The sequence below is a fragment of the Lactuca serriola genome, chromosome 1, assembly GCF_051521515.1.
Source record: "Lactuca serriola cultivar US96UC23 chromosome 1, Lser_US96UC23_V15, whole genome shotgun sequence".
NCBI lineage: Eukaryota > Viridiplantae > Streptophyta > Magnoliopsida > Asterales > Asteraceae > Lactuca > Lactuca serriola.
Window position 1 is genome coordinate 191826697 of NC_136408.1, and position 23849 is coordinate 191850545.

The window sequence follows — 23849 nt, forward strand, 5'->3', positions numbered from 1 at the left end:
ATGACAAATCCTAATTGCACTTTCTGAGTCGCAATATAGTGGGATCCTTTTCATATTGAGTCCATAATCCCGGAGTTGGCTTTGGATCCAAATCACTTGAGATGTGCATGAGGCGGCTGCAATGTACTCTGTTTTGGCTGTAGACAGAGAAACACACGTTTGTTTCTTAAATTGCCAGCTCACCAGCTTCCCGTCGAGGAATTGACAGCTTCCTGTAGTGCTTTTCCGATCTAGACCACATCCTCCTAGGTCTGCATCTAAGTAGGCTTGAACAAAGAAACCTGAGTTTGAGGTATACCAGAGACCGAGAGAGAACGTTCGCTTCAGATACCGAAATATGTTCTTCACTGCCAGCATGTGTGGTTCACGCGGATTTGCTTGAAACCTGACACAATAGCAAACTGAAAACATTATATCAGGCCTGCTAGCTGTGAGGTACATCAGGGAACCAATCATTTGGCGATAAAGGGTTATGTCGACTGCCGGTTTTTCCAAAGATGGTCTGAGCTTGGTACCGAACGCCAGAGGGACTTTGACCTTTGAGTCTCCCATCATGCCGAACTTGGCAAGAAGAGTCTTGGTATATGCTTCCTGGTTGGTAAAGATGCCTTCGGGTCCCTGTCTAATATTTAAACCAAGGAAAAAGTTAATCGGACCCATTGAGCTCATTTCAAATTTAGTCTCCATCAACTTTCTAAATTCAGCTGTTAGGCTGGGATTCGTTGAGCCAAAGATGATATCATCGACATAGATTTGAATGATCATAAGGTGGTTACCTTCCTTTTACGAAAGAAGGTTGGTTCAACCGAACCTTGTTTGAATTTAGACATCTTTAAAAACTTAGTCAGTGTTTCATACCATGACCTAGGTGCTTGTTTCAGACCATAAACAGCTTTATCCAAGATGTAGTAGTGATCTGGATGCTTTTCATTCACGAAGCCAGGAGGTTGCTCCACGTACACAGTTTCTTCAAGTTCCCCATTTAGAAAAGCGCACTTCACATCCATCTGGTAGACCTCGAAATTCTTGTCTGCAGCATAGGCGAGAAAAATTCGAACGGATTCCAGCCTTGCCACCGGAGCGAATGTCTCTTCATAATCGATTCCTTCTTCCTGGCAGTAACCTTTCACCACTAGCCGAGCCTTATTTCGAATCACATTACCCTCCTTGTCCATTTTGTTTCTGAACACCCATTTGAGACCTACGATCGAGGCATCTTTTGGTGGTTGAATGAGTCTCCAGACCTTATTTCTTTCGAATTCATTGAGTTCGTCTTGCATTGCCTGAACCCAATCAGAATGATCGAGAGCAATATTGACGGTCTTAGGCTCAATTTTGAAGATGAAAGAGTTGAACATGCAGAATCCTACTTTGGAGAATAATGAAGTTTGCTTTGCCTTCAGTTGAGATCGAGTTAGAACCTTTTCAGATACATCACCCACTATTTGAGATACAAGATGATCTCTGGTCCATTTGGTGAGAGGAGGATAGTTTGGATCATAGGATGGATCCAATTCAGCATTTACCATTTCTTCCAACTCTGATTGAATATCATCGTCATAGAGCATATCAGAATTCTCCCCCTCAACAAATGATGAACCATGAAGTCTTTCTTCAACTGAGCTTTCGGGTTGATCCGGACTTTCGGTTGTCACTGGACTTTCGGGTGCTACTGGGCTTTCTGGTGCTACAGGACTTTCGGGTGCTACAGGACTTTCGGCTGCAGCGGGGCTTTCGGGTGCGTCAAAAATTGGATTCTCCCCCTGAATATGTGAGTCCTGTTGATTCAAAGAAGATAGATTCTCCCCCTCGATCGAAGTACCGCTCTGGGAATGTTCTTTTTGAATTGGTTCTTCTGCTTCCATTTGTTTGGCTGCATCTTCGACGTCTTCTTAAGGTGATCAATCTTGTTGTCTGCTGCCGTTGCCTCAGAGTGAGCAGCTTTCTCAGGTTCATCAAATAGATCCATGAACTGGTCAAAAAGATTGGCAATAGAGGCTATGACTTGACCTGTTTGAGAGAAAATCTCTCCAATTGCTTCTTCAGTAGACTTCAACTTCTTGACGTAATTGTCATCGAACGTCACATAATAGGTTTCTTCAATTCTTTTAGAACCCTTATTCAAAACCCTGTATGCCTTTGAAGTAACAGAATATCCCAGAAAGATACCTTCATCAGCTTTGACATCAAACTTGTTGCGATGTTCTTTGGAGTTGAAGATGAAGCACCTGGAACCGAACACGTGAAAGAACTTGACATTCGGCTTCCTATTGTTGATTATCTCATAAGGAGTGAGAGAGAAACGCTTGTTGAGATAAGACCTGTTCTGAGTAAAACACGCTGCAGCAATGGCGTCAGCCCAGAAATATAAAGGAAGGGAAGAAAAACTTAGCATGGTTTGGGCCACCTCACACAGGGATCGGTTTCGCCTTTCAACAATTCCGTTCTGTTGAGGTGTATAAGGGGCTGAGAAATTGTGACTAGTGCCTTTTTCTGTCAAGAAATCTTCAAATTCTTTGTTCTTGAATTCCGGTCCATTGTCGATCCTGATGTTTCGAACGACTTTCCTCAGTTGCACTTCGACTTGCTTGATAAAGATCTTCAGCTTGGAAGTCATCTCAGATTTGTGCTTTAGAAAGAATACCCAAGTAAAACGTGAGAAGTCATCAACAATAACAAGAATGTACTTGTTACCGCCAATGCTCTCGATTGATAATGGACCACATAAGTCGATGTGAAGCAACTCAAGTGGTTCAACAACTTTTGTGTTTATGATTTTTAGGTGACTTTGGCGACTTTGTTTCCCCATTTCACATGCAGCACACAAGTGTTCACGATCGAACTTGAGCAACGGAAGTCCCCGAACATGACCACCGGTAACTAGCTTGTTGATGTCTTTGAAGTTGAGATGTGAGAGCCTTCGGTGCCACAACCAACTTTCGTTTGAATGAGCTTTGGACAAAAGACATATTGCTGGATTCCCTTTGATTGGTCGGAGATTCAGAGGGAACATTTCACCTTTTCTTTCAAACTTGAGAATGACTTTGTTGGATTTCTTCTCTATTATCTCTGAACCTTCGTCATCGAATGAGACTTTGAGACATGTTCCTCCCACCAGTTGAGACACACTAATGAGGTTATGCTGCAACCCCTCTGCATATGCCACCTTCCTGATTGTAAAATCTCCATTGGTTATCATCCCATAACCCTTTATCGTTCCATAAGAGTTGTTACCAAACTTGACATTGCCACCGTTTTGAAGCGACCGAAACTCCCTTAGCTCTTCCCTCCTTCCTGTCATGTGACGTGAGCAGCCACTGTCTATGTACCATTCTTCGTCAAACTGCTCGTCACTTATAACCTGCAAAAATTAAGCAGATTTAGGAACCCAAAGTTTCTTGGGTCCTCGTGAGATTTTTACAGAAACAGGAATAGTAATGGAAACATCAACCAGATACGTTCATTTTATTAAGGTTGTTTCATCTTTCCTCTTAATGGTAAATACTTTGATTTTATTGGAGTTAGATGTAGGTATTTTGGATTCAGGTTCGGGCGTTTAGAATTTAGCCTGCTTTCGGTCTTCACTAGCTGAGGAAATCTTCCTTTTTCCTTTCAAATCCTTTGATGATTGTGAATTTGGTGTATGACGAGAATTAGGCTTAGAAGAATAATTAGAACGAGAAGAATTAGAAGAAAAGAAATTAGAATGAGAATCTTTCCTGACTTGAGGTTCGAAATGACCCTTTCGGTTGAGATCATTTGAGGGACCGAACCTGAACCTTCGGTTGCCGTTTGATGATGGACCGAAACTGTTTTTCTGGTTGTTGTTAGTAGCTGGACCGAAGTTGGGTCTTCTACTATAAAAGCTTGAAGGGTTGAAATCAGGTCTTTGTCAGTTGTTATTTGATGAACCGAAACCAGCCTTTCGGTTGTTGTTGCTTTCGGGACCGAACCTACCTTTTTGGTTTTGTTCTTCCTGTGGCCCGAAAGTCTTCCTCCGGTTCTTTTGGATTGATGGATCAAAGCTCCTTTTACTTCTATTTTCTTCTTCTTTTGGCTTGGAGTTTCTGTCAGAGTGAGTATAGTGAGGATTTTGGGAACGCCAAAACTGCTTTCGCTCTGAGAGATTTTTCTTGTATCTCAAGTTTCTCTGCTGCTTTTGATTTTTCACCTGTTTCGGTTGTCTGTGAATATTTGCCTTCTGTTTCTACTTCTTAGCAACAGGTTCACTCTTCATGGAAGAGGTTTCGGTAGTTGAGGTGACATCTTCCACTGGAATCTCTTTAGTACCGCTGGAACTTGGAGCGTCAAAGTTGGTAGGTTTATTCAATGGTTCTGCCACGTATCTCCCTTTGGCTTTCCATGATGTTCGCTCTGACAAACCAACTGTTTCATCTCCATTGTCTATCGGTGCTGACCTGAAAAACTCATCACAACCATCTGCATTATCTTCATTCACTATGGCAGTGAGTTCGACTGTCTGATGTTCGGTTACTCCTGTGACCTTATAAACTTGATTAGGAGTGATTCGAACCTTTTGGTATACAACGGCCTTTTCTTTAAGGGTTGGGGACTTATGTTTGGACAAACGAGAGAATTCCACAGAATTTTCAGAAATCAAGTTTTTGTGGTTTTCAGTTTCACTCCTAATAAACTTGGAACAGTCAACCTCATCCTCTATAGAAATTTCACTCATGTCATCGTCCTTATTAAGTTTAGATGGATTTTCAGCATCAATCTTATTTTCTGAACTTAATTTGGTACTCAAAGAGTTAAATTTTTGTATAGTTTCAGCCCTGAGTTTTAACTTATCATTTTCATCAAAAAGATTCTTAAGCATGTCCTTATGGTCTTTGGATTTTATAAAAGATTCAATTTTGTCCAGACCGTACAAATAGGTGGGGTTAACATCATCTAAAGATACAACACTTTCGCAGTTGTATGCTTCGGCATCGATTTCATCCTCCTTTAACTCAAGTAAGGGCAGAATCATGCGATGTATCTTCTGGCCTATTTCACAGTTTAAATGTAGCTGAGTAATGTTAGTATAAAGTCTTTTTGCAATCAAACAAAAAACATTCCTCTGTTTTAATAACTTAAGATTGTCTCTTTGCAAATAAATGTTCTCATCCCTAGACTTAACCAGCTCCAACTCCTTCTGTTCTATCCATATCCTTCGCTCCTCACTCTTGGATGACACCCTGCTTATTTGGTCAGTTAGATTAGAATTCGTGACACGCGTTTGAGTTAAACAACTATCTAAATTTGAAATTCTTGAATTCAAGTTATTTAATTCCTTTTCATATGATGTTTGTGGAATTTTAAACGAAATGAAAATAGATTGTACCTTCTTGATCAATTCATCTAGCTCACTGATCTGCACACTGAGAGGCTTCGCTGTAAAGCATACGTCCTCTCGCTCCTTAGCCTCTTCGTTTCCACCATCAGTGTTGTATCCCCTCATCTGGGATACATCTGTCACCATCAGACATCTTCCACCAGCATCACTATTCTTTGCCACATATGTCTTTCCATGAGAAGGCTTTCTCACTTCATCATCTTCTGAGTCGGTTGACCACACCTGTACGCCACCGAACTCATTGTCATCTACCGAACCCTGCACAATAACGCCACCGAACTCATTGTCATCTACCGAACCCTGCACACTAAGAGCATTCATAGAGGGATTAGTAGCAGCTTTCTTCCCCTTAATCTCCTCCAGTCTTTTCAGAAGACTCACTTCTTCATCTTTCTCCTCATCTTTCTCTACCATCTTCTTCAACACGCAATCTTTTGCATAATGATTTTTCCCACCACAGTAGAAGCAACTGACACCAGAGTCAGCTTCACCCTTCGCTTCCTTCTTTGATTCTTCAACCTTCGGCTCTTCTTTCACTTTCTCAGAGTTGTAGCTTCCCTGCCAATTTCGGTTCTTGTTGGTAGGGAACTTCTTCTTAATGAACCTTCTGGGATTTGATACCATCATAGCATAGTCTTCAGTTGTTAAATCGTAATCTCCCAGATTCAAATCTTCTTCTTCTGCTGCTGCATTCTTACATTTGGACAAAAGTGCCAAAGACCCCAAGTTTGAAACCACGTTTTTCTCTTGTAACACAATCTTTTCTTGGGATTTCAGAATCCCCACCAGTTTTGCCAAGGAATACGATTTAAACTGCTCATGCGCTTTAACCGTCGACACAACAGCCCTCCATTCGGGTCTCAGACCATTTAAGAAGGTGACCTTCTGTTCGATGAGCTTTCTTTCAATGTCATGCTTGATCATCTTGCTGAGAAGATGATTGAACCGATCAAATGTTTGTGTAACAACCTCATCCGGCACTTGCTTGAATTCTCCAAATTCAGAGAGAAGTAGGGTTTGAATTGAATGCTCTAGATCTTCATCTGTGGAGTACAGCTCTCGCAGCCGATCCCAGATTTCGTTTGCTGTACTGCAAGAACTTACTAATCGAAACGTGTCGGACTGAAGAGCGAATCGGATTAGTCTCAATGCCTTAATGTTGCATTGGAACTTCTCATTTTCATCCTGAGTGACGTCTTTCACATCTTTTAATAGATCATGATACTCCTTTTGAGTTTTAATGATTCTAGACGTGCTTGAATGAGCGAAAGGGCCAGAAGTGATAGCTTCCCATATCAGATACCCGTTATCTTCATATCCAATAACGTAATCTTCAAATTGGTGCGTCCATACTTCATAGTCTTGAGTATAGAGAATTGGAATCTTGGTGGTTGATCCGATGCTATTAGATATGTTGATGGGATTTGATTGACAATCGTCCATGCTTGATCGTGTAACCTGTTATAAGATCAGACTTTGTAATAAGTAATATTAGGGCAAGATGAATAATTAATGAGACACGTCAATTATGGAGTGACGGCTCAATAAATATCAATGAATGCGGAATAAACCCTAATCACTTCTTTCACAGAAGAGATGTGTGTGAATTACACAGTCTCCTGCTCTGATACCAATTGAAGAGTTGAAGGCTGACAATCAAGGGCATGATGCAAAATTATTAACTTAGTCCCTTGACTTTCAGAAATGTGACAATTTCAACACATTTTTCGAAAAAAGTGTACAATTTTAAGGGCTAGTGAACAGTTTTGAATTCTTTAACGCACATATTTTTTCGTGAACAGAAAAATAAAGATTCCATCAAGTCATGGCGGTTCGGAAAGTCGTTTTTCGTGATAACGACAAATTTTCACGACTTTTTCGGATTTTATACTTCATTGTATATATCATTTTGTCGCAGGGGAGCACAGTAATTTTTATCCATTCAAGATCATTCTCAGGACCATAAGAAGGATTTATAATCACGTTTTCGATTATAAATCAGGGGAGAATTTGGTATGACCATTCGAAATTGGATTTGTGACTTTTCAAAGTTGAAGTTTTTTTGATAAAGCTTGTGGTAGAATTATGAAGGTAGCTTTTACAGTGGAAGTTCTTCATCGAGCTCTGCTAAAGCTTTTACAGAGAAGTATCCTTTACAGCGGAAGTTCTTTATCGAGCTCTGCTAAGGACTTGTTATATCTCCGACTTCTAGTATTTTCTCGATCAAGCGGCATTACGAATCTTAAAGTTTGGGTTGTTACATGATATTTTTTGTTGACTTGTATCATTAGCTTATTTGAAGATCATTGTGACTTGGAGGGGGAGCTCTTCAAAGACAAGAAGTGATTTGGTTTCTTTGTTATGAAGTGGGTTTTAATGGCAGGTTTGGTTTTCATGAAGATTTTTTTTGGGATTACATTCGAAAATGAAGTTTAAAGACATTACTTCAGTGCTTGATTTATATATCCTAGAGCCCGTGTTTGAAGACTATTGAAGAATCAAGATTCGTGGATTGCTTCATATATTCCTCGTTGCATATCTTTTTATTTGCTAGATGCTTGTTTTAGAAGTTAAAGCATTGTCATCCATTCCATACTTTGAGGGGGAGATTGTAGGGTTTCAAAGCACTCCATGGATGATGGCAATGGGCCCCTTTGATGAAGTGTAGGTTAAAAGCCCAAGACTTGTCTTTTCCCTATAAATAGTCATGTATTATTCATTATTAGGGTTAAGAGTGAGGCAAAATGTAGCCTCCACGTGAGGTTTCTTATGTAGTGTTAGATTCTTTAGTCTATGCTGAAAGTGTAATTTATTCCTTCTGTTTTCAATAAATCGTGTGATCATTCGACCTAATCTTCATATTTGTGATTGTTCTTATTTTCCGTATCTTGTTTATCAAATCTCAATTAGGGTTTTAATCCCAACAGATTAGATCAACAAGGATATTATTTACTATAACTTCATATTCTTAATATGAGATATAGCAAATATATTTCAAGAAAGACCGCTTTTCTTAATAGACATCTACTAGAAGATAGCTATATAGCTTAGCCTGGTGGTTTTCTTAATCCATGTTATCCTAACCAAATGTGTAAGGCTTGAGAACAAGGCATGCTTTTATATCATAACGAAAAGAACATGTATGTGTTTACTAAGAACTAGTGAGAGCATAGTGATATTCCTAATCTTGTATGAAAGAGACATACTTAATCATTTGAAATGACAACCCGACTATGCAAGGTGGTTTTCACCTTGACTCGGAAAGTATTTCCAAAATGAATGACTAAGGAATGACAAGATACATTCTTGGAATGTAAAATCTATAAGAAATAGATAAAGATGAATGTTAAAGGTTTTTAAATTCTTTTTGCATGAAATGACAATATCTTCAAAGAGGTCAAGATATAGGATTCCTTTGGATGATTCTTTGTATTGTTACCTGACACCTTTTGAGTCTATCTCAAAGGACCTAGCACATAGGTTAAGCTAGATGAAATGATTTATATTCTTTATGCTTGGCAAATGAATCCATCATTTATGTCATATCATCATATACAAAATTAAATACATGGTTAAGTCACTAGATGATTGTGAGAACATTCTAAGAGTACTTAAGAAGATCTAAGAGAATGTATATGATAAAATTAGTTTAGAATAAAATCTTAATGTAAAGAGCTACATAGAATTTTGATTTATAAATAAATATAGATAATTATGAATTATAATTGGATTATGACTTCATTTTGGAATGAAGAGTAAGTTTAGTTGGAATGAGGTCCAACCAAAACCTAATGACACAGTCTACTACAAAATAAGAATACACAACTTTTAAAGTTAAGGCCAAATATGATTGGACGAATGAGCTCATTGAAAAACTATGTTGATTTCTGACATCCAAGGATCACATAGAAATCTTTGTGACTTCGAGAGTTGACTTAATCAAGCTAAGGGACTCTATGTCACGAAAGAACACCAATCATATTCTCCAAAATATTTAACTATACTTAGAGTAATGTCAAATATGGAGATGATATAATATTCACAGAATTCGCACAAATTAAATTTAGCCGAACCCATTAATAAAGTCTTTCCTTTTAAGCTAAGTATTAGTGGTCACACTTCAGCCATAAGACCTTTATTATTCTAGTAATGGGATTTTGATTTGAATTTAGTATTTTGATATTGGAATATTGTAACAAGAACTATTACATAATGTTTTGATATACTGGGATATGATCATTACATTAACACTTTTGTGTTCTATATTAACATGTTTAATCCATGAATAATCTTATTATTCTAAAGGTTCATAGTTGTTCATGATTGTGGGAGCAATTATGAAGTAAGACTAATATGAAATGGATATGTTTACTCTCACTAGATGAAAGTAGGCAAGTGGTTGTAACCAATTTTCATAGGTACTTGTCAGATAACTAGTAATCTTTTGACAATTATCTATAGAATTGGATTAGAATGAACATTACCACATAAAATACAAGTTTATAGGTTCAAAAACAACTTAGGGTAATGATTCTAGTCCAATTCCAGCCTTAAAACTCAAAGATATGATGTCAGGGGCTCCAATTCGCCAAGTGCAAGAACAAACTTGACGAGTTTGATGAGTTTGTACATGGACTCATCGAGTCCCTCAATGGACTCGTCGAGTACCCTGTCCAGATAGCAAAAAAAACTTTGATTTTCAGCCATTTCAGCAAGTATAACTTGAAAACAAGCCTTGGCTCTGATACCGCTGATGGGTTTTAGTATACTACAACATCCTATGGTGCATATATAACCCTAAATACCTTGGATCTATGTTTTCACAAATTATACATGCAAATGGTTTCCAAGGCATTAATCCTATAACTAGCATTCAGTTAATATAAACCATATAAGATACTAGTTAAGGTAACATACCTTTTATGTAGCTTGACGTCTTGATGTATTTGACCTTAAGAGCTTAGCCTCAATAGTGTGGAAGCCTCAAATGAAGTCACAAAAAATCATGGACAAAGGATGAAACTTGAAAGAGAATCTTCATACTCCAAAATCGTCCATATGAACTCCAAGAACATCAGTGGTGATTTTGGCTATGAAGTAACATATTTATATGTGGAATTCCAAAGGTCATGGGTTAACCCAAACCAATACCCATAGGTTTATGATCCATGGTTAATGTGGCCCAACTCTTTATGTATCCATACATAAAATTGGACCAACATTGATCATAATCCCAACAAATATAAATATAACTAATTACCATAATTAGTCCCTATACATTTAACTAGTCTCTTTTGATCTCTAAATTAATTCCAAATTAATTCTTGATCAATACTAATTAATACATATGATTTCATATTAATATATTAGAACTTATAATATATTAATAAATCATATATAACCTTCTCTCAAGAGTCTATCCTAACAAATTGTCCTGATGATATGCAACCCAAATGGACCATGCTACTCTCGGGTTAAGTGCATACCAATAATAGTTATGCGCTTAGACATCTAATCCAACAGAAATTTCCATCCCTAGTGTTATAGTGAGGTTATAAATTCAGATATTTGAATTTAATAATTAACTTTGTAGTTCAAGACTAAGTATAGGGGATTTGAAATAAAATTATAAGTACTTGAAGGTCAAATCAATGATAGTTGAAACTGTGAGGAAACGAAATGAGAGTTGGGGACTTGAATGTCTAAATATTGCAAAGAAGGGAAATGGTGTTATTGTTTCAAATTTAGGGTCTTAATGATGAAGGTTTTGTGTGGAGTAGGGGGCATTAGGTTCAAATTTGGTCAACCACTTAAGGACCCTTAAACACAACTTAACCCTAATTACCAATTTGCTTTGGAATTCCGTTTTAAAGAGCATACAACAGTGTTTGGACATTCCCTGGAGATTAAACTATTGGATATTCACGTAATTTGAAGAGCAGGTTCCCAAAAAATATATTAAAGTTTTGACCATTGGAGTTTCAATTTCATGGTTTGGAGCTTGAGTTGATCGTCAATCATGGTAGAAGTTTTAGGGTTGTTGTCGAAATCATTAAGGTGCAATACTTGTATGGAGCCTTCAATCTCAATAATCTAGGTATGAATTCTTCCTCATTGAATGTATTTTAGAAGTATAGATATTTTTGTTCATTTGGGGTTGAACTGTAGTCACAGGGTTAGGTGTTTGGATCGAAAACCCTAGGCGTGGAGTTGAAATGTTGTTGAGAATTTACTATTTTGTCCCTTTTTTGTAAAAATTATAAAAAAATTGGTTGGATTTAGGTTCCTTCAATGCCTAAAGTTCAGGTTTTGAGTCTAGTATCTCCATGAATGTTTCCTTGACCTGATGTTGTCTCTAACTAGGGTGAAAATCGTCATTTTCATTGACTGGTCTAGATATAGCTACATTGATATCCTATCTTGTAAAATCCATAGTGAATTATATAAAATCCGTATGAACTTGTACAAGTATTTCTTGGAAAGTTAAAACACTAAACTACTAGGATATAGAAAGATAATTTAACTTTCTCTGGCTTTGGTCGTGTTAAAGTTGCCTTGAACACGTTGTAGTTTCGAGTCAAAATCTAGAAATTGAGTCTAGTAGTTTGTATATATGTTTAGGGTAAATAATGGCCATTTTTAATCTTGATTGCCATTATAGGAGTTTTTCAAGGTGATTTGGTGTCGTTGGATTCTCGGGCTACAGTTTGAGGTCTACTTTGATTTTTTAGGCAAGTTTCACACTACATTGTGTGATGGTGTGCATCCTTTAATTTAGTTTGTGTGTGCTTATAGGATATATGTGGGTAGCACTAGGCTAGGGTAGTGTCTAGTAGGTGTATGACATTTGCTCAAAGTACCAAGGAATACGTACAGGAGGGCTCGTCGTACTGACCGGCGGATCGAGCGTTGCTAATTTATCCTAAGGACTCAACACATTGAGCAAGGGGGATCGAGCGTAGCCGATGTGTGGCTTAGTCGATGTGTCCTAAGGGCTCGACGCACTGAGTAAGGGGGATCAGGATTAACCAATATGTCTTAATGGTGTGTAGTTACTGTGGTTGATGTATGTATGTTAGGTTAGAGCTTGTATGAGATTATGTGTATGTGTGAAATTCACTAAGTTTTGTACTTACCCATTTCCTTTATAAAATTACTATTTCAGGTAGAGGTGGCAATGGGTCGACCCGGGCTGCGTTTGGGTTCAACCCATTTAATAATTGGGTTGAAAATTTCAACAAAACCCAATCTGTTTATTTAAATGGGTTGATATTTCCAACCTAACCCAGCCTTTTATATAAATGGGTTGTCACCGGGTTGACCTGTTTATGTAGTTCCCGACCCAACCTATTAAATAAATGGGTTAAACTTAGGTTAACTCATTTAAAATCAATCGAATAAACTATATAATCAAATATTATACCACTTAAATTACAAAAAGTAAGTAAAACTTCATAATTATGACAAAAGCACAATCCTAATTCATAAATACAAATAAATTGTTCAAATAACATTAAAAATGTTTAGTTTCACAGTGATTTTGGAGAGTAACCAGTATTATCGGCACTAAAAAAAAGGATGTAAATTAGGGTTGAATTTTATTAAACATAGAAAATAATAATGCAACATTATAATTTACAAATTAATACTTTGATTAATATATGATAATATTCAAATAATATTAAATTAAATATATATTAAAGTTAAATGGGTTGACAGGTTGAAAACGGGTTGATAATTTTACCCAACCCAACCTATTTAATTAAATGTGTTAGATGAGTTGACCCAACAATGTGTTGAAAATTTCAACCCAACCCGCTAATTTTGGGTTGGGTTCGGCTTGAGTCGGCAGGTTAGGTCGATTTTTGCCAGCTTTAATTTCAGGATCTACAGATACTCATGATGATAGGGCGTGACAGTAAACATTGGCTCGAGTCGGAGTGACAGAGACAGGGCCGATCCTAAGGATGTAAATATCCTCAAGAGTTAGAGAAAAAGGGCTCATGTCGCTATTATAAGTTTTTTATTTTAAATAAATATATATATAATATATAATAAAAAAAAATGGGCTATGTGCAGCTATCCACTTTGCCCCCCTCAACGCCTCGCATGGACAGAGTTATTCATAATACGTTGGACTATGTTTTTTTTAAACTTAATAATTTACGGTGGATCTTTTTGTATTACTTTGATCTTGAGGGTTTGTTTTGAAACTTTGTTTTAATAAAAGTTATGATTTTTAGTTAAACCTATGTTGTTTAAAAACTTAAAACTTATTTGTAAACTTTGGACATTAAAGTGTTGGGGAATGACGCATGTCCTACTAGGTGGAACATGTATAATGGTGGCAACATCGTGAATATTTTTCTATTGAGGGTCATTTTGAATAGAATTTGGACAAGGGATACTTGTGGCGAGAGGTATTAATCTTCATCCTACCTTTTATTTGGTTTGTAATAATTATACCGAGGGGTATAATTACGTTTAAAGAAAATAATAATAAAACTTTGGTGTTGGAGGCGATTTTATTCCCAACTTGGCGGATTATTTGGTTGTTTATTAATGTCTCGCTTTTTTGTTGTGAATAAACCTATGTTGTTTTCTCGTTTATAAATGCCTTGGTGTTTGATTGATTTTCTTGCTTCCGTCTGAGGGGTCTGGTGAGACCGCATCCAACGAAATTCTCCAAACGGTGGCGATTGGATCTGAAATTGGCTTTCAAATGGGGGTCGACAACCCCATCCTAGCTGAAGTTGTAGGTGGGTCGAGAGTTAATATTCCTAACCAATAAATTTCCTATCGCTTAATGTGAGGGGTGTGGGAGAGGTGGTGAAAACTAGCTGGGTAAGAAGGCTGAAATTAAAACACAAGGCAACTTTCATCGGGTTACAGGAGACTCAACTATCGACCTCCTCAAGTATAGATGTTAACGGGTGCTGGGATTCAAATGAATTTGACTATGTTAGTGTGGATTCAAGCGGACGTTCTGGTGGGCTTATCTCGATTTGGGATACTTCTGTGTTTCAAAAATCAGACGTTATCAAGAACCGCCATTACTTGGTTGTCAGCGGTAAACACAAGAACTCTCCTGAGAGTGTCATTTTGAATATTGTTAATGTGTATGGTCCTCAGCCAATATCTGAGAAAAAGAAGGTTTGGCTTGAACTGCTTAACATAATAAATGGGAGACTTGGAATGTGGGTTGTGTTTGGAGACTTTAATGCGGTAAGAGATCCGGGTGAAAGATGTAACTCTCAATTCTGTCCTCATAGCGCTTCTGATTTCAACAGATTTGTCCATGAAGCTAATCTAAAAGATTTTAAAATGGGAGGGGAAAGATTCACATATATGAGTAGGGTCGATGCCAAATTAAGCAAACTTGACAGATTCTTGACTTGCCCAAATTATTTGTCACTGTTTCCTCTTAGCTATGTCACTGCTCATCCTCGTGAGCTTTCAGATCACAGTCCTATTACCCTCTCGTCTAGTGTGTCTGATTTTGGGCCAATCCCTTTCAAGTTCTTTAATTCGTGGCTCCTTAAAGAGGGCTTTGATCAAGTTCTAATTGACGCTTGGAATTGTTTTAGAGGGTATGGGACCCCTGATGCATACTTGGCCGCCAAATTCAGATTCTTGAAAGATAAAATTAAGAAGTGGAGAAAAGATGTCGATCAAAAAGAAAAGTAGGAAGTAAGCGTTACTTTGGATGTGGTTAAAGACCTTGAAAAACTTGTTGAATCTAGACCACTCTTTTCAGAGGAACAGAGAATTTGGACTGATGGGATTAAATAGATAACGGAGTGGGAACGTCTTAAGGCACTCGACCTCAAACAGAAAGCGCGCATCAAATGGACCATAGATGGAAATGAGAACAGTAAGTTCTTTCATGGGTATATCAACAGTAAGAATCGAAGGAGTTTTATTCATGGTCTCATGATTATTGGGCATTGGATGACGGGGGTTAATGAGATCAAGGATGAAGTTTACAGGTTTTTTCATGACAAATTCTCGGATGCCCATATGCTTAGACCCAAGTTTATTAACCCAAACTTTAGAACAATTTCTATGATGGATGCCATTAGAATTGAGTCCTCTTTTACCGTGGAAGAAGTCAAGGTTGCGGTTTGGGATTGTGGATGTGAAAAAGCCCTGGGACCTGATGGCTTCACCTTCAGGTTCATGAAAAAGTTCTGGGACACAATTGAAGATGATGTGATGAAGTTTGTAATGCATTTTGAAAAGTTTGGCTCGCTTGCCCGGGGATGCAATTCTTCATTCATCACTCTTGCCCCTAAAATCAAGGACCCTCTTTCTCTAAATGACTACCGCCCCATTAGTCTGATTGGCTGTTTAAGCAAGATAATAAGCAAGTTAATCTCCAACAGGATGAAGTCATTTATTGGACACCTGATAGGCGATGTGCAGTCTGCTTACGTAGATGCCAGATGCATACTTGAGGGTCCTCTCATGGTTAACGAGGTGTGTTCATGGGCTAAGCGATCACATAAAAAGATCCCTCTTTTTAAAGTGGATTTCGATAATCCGTTCGACTCGGTGAACTGGCAATACCTTGACTCAACAATGGAACAAATGGGTTTTGGAAACAAATGGAGGTTGTGGATTCGTGGATGCCTGAATTCGTCCTGGGCGTCGGTAATCATCAACGGATCGCCAATAAAAGAATTCCCTATTTCTAAGGGAGTTCGTCAAGGTGATCCTCTCTCACCTTACCTGTTCATTATCGCTATAGAAGGATTGAGTGTGGCTCTCAAATCGGCTTGCGACAAAGGGATCTTCAATGGTGTTCAAATCCCGGGTAATGGTCCTATCCTGTCTCACCTCTTCTATGCGGATGACGCTCTGTTTATTGGGGAGTGGTCAAGATCAAACCTAAAGAACCTGGCACGCATTCTTAGGTGTTTTCACATCTCTTCGGGACTCAAAGTTAATTTTCAAAAATCGAAGGTATTCGGAATTGGCGTTGACCCGATTGAAACATCGAACTGGGCTAATCTTCTCGGGTGCGTTTCAGGGGACCTTCCATTTGATTATCTCGGAGTTCCGGTTGGTGCCAATATGAATTTAATAAAATATTGGAAGCCTATAATTAAGAAATTTCATTCTAAGCTCTCCTTATGGAAGGCTAAATCATTATCGTTTGGTGGTAGGCTCACCTTAATCAAATCGGTTCTTGGTAATCTGCCTACCTACTATTTATCCTTATTCTGAGCTCCAGTGGGTGTAATAGAAGAATTGGAAAAGATAAGACGTACCTTCCTGTGGGGAGGTTGTGAAGATAGAAAGAAAATTCATTGGGTTTCCTGGGACAAAGTCCTTGCAGCCAAAGAAGATGGGGGACTAGGAGTTGGATCCATACAAGCTTTAAACATTCGTCTGCTTGTGAAATGGTGGTGGAGGCTAAACAATGAAACACATTCTTTGTGGGCTAAAGTAATATATGGTATACATAATTTGGCGAATAAACCGATTGACCATTTATCCACTCAAAGGTACTGTGGTGTCTGGAATAATATTGCCAGCACCAAAAAGATTCTGTGTGATCTTGGAATAGAGATCCATGATCTCTTTAATATTAAAATTATGTCAGGGAACAATACCCTGTTTTGGTATGATCATTGGCTAGGTTCTGGCAGCCTAAAGTCAAAATACCCCAACTTATTCGAATTGGAATCAAAGAAAAGGTGCATTGTCGCAGATAGAGTTGGCGGCTTGAATCAAAACTGGATGTGGAAAGCTAGGCCTGCTGTTCGGGGGCTTGAATCTGAAGTAAATGACCTAATTAACGATGTTTCTAACATTCAATTAAACTTGGGAATGGACCATTGGAGATGTAAACTCTCATCGGATGGTAGGTTCTCTGTTGCTTCTATTAGGCAGCTTGTTGACAAGCTGAAAGTTAGTACCCCAGTTGCTCCTGTGATTGTATGGAGTAAAGTTGTACCGATTAAGGTGTTATGTCTTGTATGGAGAGAAGCACAACATCGAATCCCAACAGCTACTGCCTTGGAGCGGAGGGGTATTACGGTCAACTCAACATTATGCAGTTCATGCATCGGAAGTTCTGAATGCGCTGATCACGTGCTGATTAATTGTCCGTTTGCTAACAGGATTAGGAGCTGCATTTGGAGTTGGTGTGGTATTACAAGTGAGCATGAGTCAATAAAAACCATCAGAGACCTGATACAGTTTGCTAGCAACTGGGGATGTAATAAAACGAAACGGAAATGGTTTGTTGTGATTTGCTACGGCATGCTCTGGAACTTATGGCGCTTCAGGAACAAAAGATTATTTCACATGGAGGGTATTTCGGTCCATAATGGTTCGGAATGCATTAAGGCTATGACTTTCTATCGGTTAAAGCATAGGAGTAATAAGGGTATATGTAGTTGGGAGGAATAGTTAATCTCTCCATTTTATGGCTTGTAATTTTGCACTTACTTGTATGTCTTTCTTGTTTTGGTCCCTCTTCTAGTTCCTTGCTAGTGGAGGGTTCCTTTCTTTAATAAAAATTTGCCGTTTCCAAAAAAAAAACCTTGATTTTAAACATTACTATGTAATTATTTTGCTTTATTAGAAAGGTTCTAGTGTTTTATGCATAAAATTCCGCCGTTCAAGATTTTTTTAGGATCCACGAAACATTCACGATATCAAAAAGCTAGAAGATACTCAAATTTTAATCACTGCACCACAGGACAATGTTGATTGAAATATTGTCTTATCTCTATTTTTTTTTTACTTACACAAAATGACAAATATATATGTGTCTCGGATCCTTGGATGTTGATGGCCTTGGCGATCATCTTTTTGTCATTTTAATACTTAATTATTTTTCGATGGACATTTATTCAGCTCGAATACTAGATATACATTGATCCACAAAAGTAAAAAATTTAATAAGTCCACATGCTAAGTGTATTAAATACACAAGTTCCTCTGCATTGCCGGTGGGTGGTTGTAGCATTGCTAGTTTTTAATGAATGTATTACACCTAGTGCTTTTTATCCGTTTATGTTTTTGATATACTAATACACCATGCCATTTATTATTTTATTAATACAAAAATATAGATAAAGTGCAATATTAATTTTATTTATACATATTTTATAAAGAACATCCAATTTTCAATAAATATTTCAACAGAAATTATTAACTTTGCACAAAATGATGATATGAAGAACGATTTAACAAGTATAATACTTGATAATACATATAAGTTTTTATTTAGAAGGACGAAAATACCTAATAGAAAGCTAGCGAAGCGTTACAAGCATTACATAGTAGTATAAAAGTAAATAGGAGAACACTGCTAACGTACGTAAAAGTTAAATACATATATGTTTTTATTTAGAAGGACGAAGATACATAAAAGTTAAACCAATTAAACAAAAAGAATTAGGTAATATACACGTTAATAATGATTTGTATTAATAATCTATTAAAACTTCCCACAATCAATGTGATTTATTTATTTATTTATTTATTGTTTTTGGAAAAGACAATATTCGGTACATTAGTTATAATTTTTTTTTTATCAAAATGCAAAATTATATTTTTATTTTGTCAAAAAAAATTACAAAATTATTTTCTCCATATTTTCATTTTCATAAAAGTAATTACTATATATTTGTGGTAAACTTATTATCATGCACAAACCATTTATACAAAGTGTGCAACAGTTTGTAACTTTGATTTTGATTCACTAATTTTGATTTTATGTTAACAAATACTAGATCTATGATGAAGTATTCAATTATCATGATTATTAATTGATTGTTGTTAAGACATATGTCCGATATGATAATATGTTACATTTTATTTTCAAAAGAAAAGAATAAATAATAACGTGTGAATAAATGTTAAAAAAAGTCAAATAGCGATGCCCAACAAGTCCATCCCTCATGTCCTTCCCCTACCAGCATAAATAGAGGCCAGTTTTTGGTAAGCCCACCAGTATCTGTTTTCTGATATATCCACTTCATTCACATACAAGAGAAGCTTATGGCGGAGATTGACGGAGGAGGAGGTGGTGCTACTTCTGCCGCCGTCCCTAACGGCCACCATGCCGTCACCCTGAATATTGAAGATCAATCCCATCGAATTTCATCATGCTTTCCCACTGTTCCTTTTCTTCAAAAGGTTTTCTCCTTTTCCTTCATTTTTAAATCAATTGCAACTGGACTACAAAAAACCGGAACTGGAAGGGAGATATTGGGTTTGGTTTTCGGTTCTTTATTTCCTACTAAACCGGTTTCCGTAATTTCTTCAGTTCTTGTTCCGGTTCTAGACCAATGTTCATCCTTAGTATTGTGTATGCAAATTGAGTCAAAACCTAAAAACAACATATTTGATGCAATCCTTTATTTTGATTTTTTGCCTTGTCGGCAACATCGATATGTTGTTTTTTTTTTGTTTTATACTGTAGTTGTTTTATTTGAACGAAATTTGTCATGTACAGACATGTCGTATGCTGTTTTGATTATAAAATGCAATTGTACAAAACTCATATGATAGGTGCCGATGTGAACAAAAGAAAAAAGGTTATTATTTTGTCCAAATAAATGTGTATATTTAATAGATTCAGTTATGTATTTATTTAACACAGTCACATTATCCTTTTCAAAATAATCCAGCCGGCCATTAAAATTCCTAGTTAGTATTTGTTCATTCTATTGGAATGAAGAAAATGATTGTTTGATTCAGCCAATAGAATAAACTAAATCGTTTTTGAAGGACTGTACTTTCTTTCACTGCGGATTTTTAGTTTTTTGGTTTTTTAAATCCTTCATTATATATATATATATATATATATATATATATATATATATATATATATATATATATATATATATATATATATATATATATATATATATATATATATATATATATATTCCTTAATTAGGGTATCAGACTATTAATGTTCTTTAATTATTTTCAATTCATGCTTTATAAAACATAATTTTATTGTTTATAATTAAAACATATATAAAAAGCTATATATTATATTTGCATATAATTAATAAATTCATATTAAAATCCAATGCATTTCTAAAATAAATATAAACAAGAATGTACATATATATTTAGAATTTAGAAGATGTTTAGATTGACCATGCTAATGATACGATTTACAATATAACTTATTTATATCTTAGTCATTTCATTTTTTTGTAACATAATCCATCAAAAAGGAAAAAAGAAATTGTTTGAAGTTCCTAAGGAAACACAATATTCATTAAATTAGTTGACTCAAAAAAGAAACTTTGAACGGTTCTTCACTAGCCGTTAAGGTTGGCCGGCTTCCAAATGTAAGTTGACCCATAATCTCATTAACTTCCTCCAACAACCAATCTAAAAATTTAAAATTTTAAAAGATATAATTTTATCTAGTTGTGGAATTCATTAATATATTACTAAACTAATAAGTTTGATGATGAACTGTTTTTGTGAATAGTTGATAGCGGAGGTGCTGGGTACATATTTTGTTATATTTGCCGGATGTGCAGCGGTGGTGGTAAATACAGATAAGGACAAAATAGTGAGTCTGCCGGGAATTTCCATCGTCTGGGGGTTAGTGGTGATGGTCATGGTTTATTCTGTTGGACATATCTCCGGCGCCCATTTTAATCCTGCAGTCACCATTGCTTTTGCCTCTTGTAATAGGTTCCCTTTGAAACAGGTAAAACTTCTATCTTCTATATATAATAAATAAGTAATTTTAATTATGGACACTTTTCACTTTTTATGTTCTAAACTATTTAATTTTTCCCTTGATCTCAATATCTTTCTAATTTGGAATGTTGAAATATCTCATGTTGAAAAGTCTTTAATGTTTACTCTTGTTATTGTATGTAATCTACTATTATATAATTGTGAGTTTAATTCTATGATTATACTAATAATATAGGAAAATATTGTTTAGTTTATGCATGAAATATTTCGAATACATACATAATGTAAGTTTATTCAAGTATTTATAATCTTTTCATGATTAATTAGAACATAAAAATGTCCTCCATTGGCTACCAGATTAAATATGTTGATCTTAAATTGAAACATACTTATATAATCTCAGTAAATATTCAATTTGTGGTAGAAAAAAAAACTGAAAACAAATATATATATATATATATATATATATATATATATATATATATATATATATATATATATATATATATATATATTATCACATGAACAAGTAATTAACTACTTGTTAGAATAATAGTCAATACAAAGTAATATAGTTATAAGAAGAAAGTAATAATTTACGTAAACCGAAAGGAATCTTATCCGAGCAAATAAGTGCTTATATTATGGACGAATTGCCTGATTCATCAAATTTGATGGGACTTCTTATACATCCTTAAATAAACAATTAATTAGTTAATTATATAGATATGAATCAAACAAGAGTTAGAAGATATTAAATAAATATATCATCTTTGAAAATATATTGTTTCCTTTTCCTAATGTTAGTTCTAGATTAGTTGTGAATAAAAAAAATAATTCTAATTAAATTGTCAATTATTCCCACCAAAAACCAACCGATATATTTTTGATAAAATTATTATTGTATCTGTTTCTTGAAGGTGCCAGCATACGTTGGTGCTCAAGTCCTGGGATCAACCCTAGCAAGCGGAACTCTACGTTTAATATTCAATGGAAGGCAAGACCATTTCGCCGGAACCCTTCCCGGTGGATCCGATCTCCAGTCGTTGGTTCTGGAATTTATCATCACATTCTACCTCATGTTTGTCATCTCCGGCGTTGCTACCGATAACCGAGCTGTTAGTATCATGCATATCTTTTTACACTTTTATTATTTGTTTCTAGAATATTATAATTTTCGAAATAATAAATTAAAACATTAAATATGAGTTAAGCAACATGCAAAGAAAATGATGGAATTAAATAGTTTAGTTTGACTCCTAGATAGATATTACGCGAACAGGTCATGGTCCAATAGGATTGCCCCATCCTCTCCATGATTTGTCTATATTAAAATATAGTTTTTCATAATATTTTATTATTTATATAGGATATTTTCTTATTATGCAGATCGGAGAATTAGCCGGACTAGCAGTTGGAGCAACAGTTTTACTCAATGTCATGTTTGCAGGGTACGAGACCGACAAATATTTATTTATCTTATAATTTTGCTTTTCATTGGGTAAAAACGTTTAAAGTACAAATATTTTTGAATAAATTACATTTTTCTCATCGAGTATAACTTTTTCAACTTTGATCCTAAAATGTTTTATTTATTAGATTTGTTCTCTATTTTGAGGTTTTTAACTTTTTTGTCTATGTTCTAAATAAAATAACTATATTTTAGTCTTTGGATATAGCTATTTTTGCAATTGTCTTAATAGAGTCATGGTCATTTTACTTGCGTACGATAACCAAAAACATTACAAGAACTTTAAATCACGACAAAATTGCAAAACGAATATCAAAAGTTTAAAAAAATAGTTATACTCGAGGACAAGATATGTAATTTCCATGTGACATATTTTCTTAGGAATTACATTTCTAAGTTACTTTTTTCTTGGTGATGACAGGCCGATATCAGGGGCATCAATGAACCCAGCAAGGAGCTTAGGTCCCGCGATTGTGTCAAACGAATATAGAGGTATTTGGGTTTACATGTTAGGGCCAACTGCAGGAGCCATTTCTGGTGCATGGGTCTACAACATCATACGGTTTACCGATAAGCCTTTACGTGAGATCACAAAAAGTGCATCTTTTCTTCGATATGCTAGCAGCCGTAATGGATCTAAAAGATGACCTTTCCAATTGTACTCCTACTTTGTGCATTTGTATTTGTGTTTATTATGCCACAGTATTTGGTTTAGTTTGTACAAGTATTTTGCATGAAGGGTATACCTTAAAAAAGAAAATGATATTATAAGATATTAAGAAAAAATGTTTTGTTTATTCTGTTTGATTTGGTGTAAAATGGCGACCAAGTCCCTTTACAACACAAGCACTATTATTCATGGATGTTAGTGTCCAATGTTCCAAAAGTCGTAAACCGGTACTAGGTCAATCGACTGGGGTACTCGGTCTAGAAAGAGAGTACTCGGATTGGGTAAAATATAAAGAAATTAATTTTAGAAAAATTATATATATAAATTATCATAAGTTCATTAGACGCGGAGATATTGTCATCAACATAAATATGGCTAAGCATTACATGTATATTATTGGATCTTCAGAAAATGGTGGGATCAACAACTCCTCAAATGAACCTCATGTCTTCAATAAACTTTGTTAGATTCTTATACCTAGCACAAGGGGCTTGTTTGAATCTTCACTAAAGTCTCATACCAAGAACGAGGGGTTCGAAAGCTTTAGATTTTCAAATCTAGGAGGTTGTTGAAAATACACCTCTTCCTTTAATTTACTGCCGAGGACGATACATTTGACATCCATTTTGTGAACGTTAATGTTCTTATATGTCGGA

General features: G+C 35.8%; 1 protein-coding gene across 1 annotated transcript; it reads left to right on the plus strand.

Moving 5' to 3' along the window:
• Positions 1 to 19314: 19314 nt before the first annotated feature.
• On the plus strand, positions 19315 to 23320 carry LOC145102168 (aquaporin NIP1-2-like). Its single transcript, XM_079039544.1, has 5 exons — positions 19315 to 19516; positions 20835 to 21059; positions 21973 to 22170; positions 22442 to 22503; positions 22945 to 23320. Exons 1-5 carry the CDS (start codon positions 19379 to 19381, stop codon positions 23168 to 23170), a joined length of 849 nt encoding a protein of 282 aa, XP_078895670.1. The 5' UTR covers positions 19315 to 19378; the 3' UTR covers positions 23171 to 23320.
• Positions 23321 to 23849: the final 529 nt, after the last annotated feature.

Bases quoted from the DNA above. Each gene is read 5' to 3' on its own strand.
- LOC145102168 (XM_079039544.1), top strand. From the start codon at position 19,379: ATGGCGGAGATTGACGGAGGAGGAGGTGGTGCTACTTCTGCCGCCGTC. The intron at 19,517-20,834 runs GTTTTCTCCTTT...TTTTGTGAATAG, and splicing joins CTGTTCCTTTTCTTCAAAAG to TTGATAGCGGAGGTGCTGGG. The intron at 22,504-22,944 runs GTACGAGACCGA...TGGTGATGACAG, and splicing joins CTCAATGTCATGTTTGCAGG to GCCGATATCAGGGGCATCAA.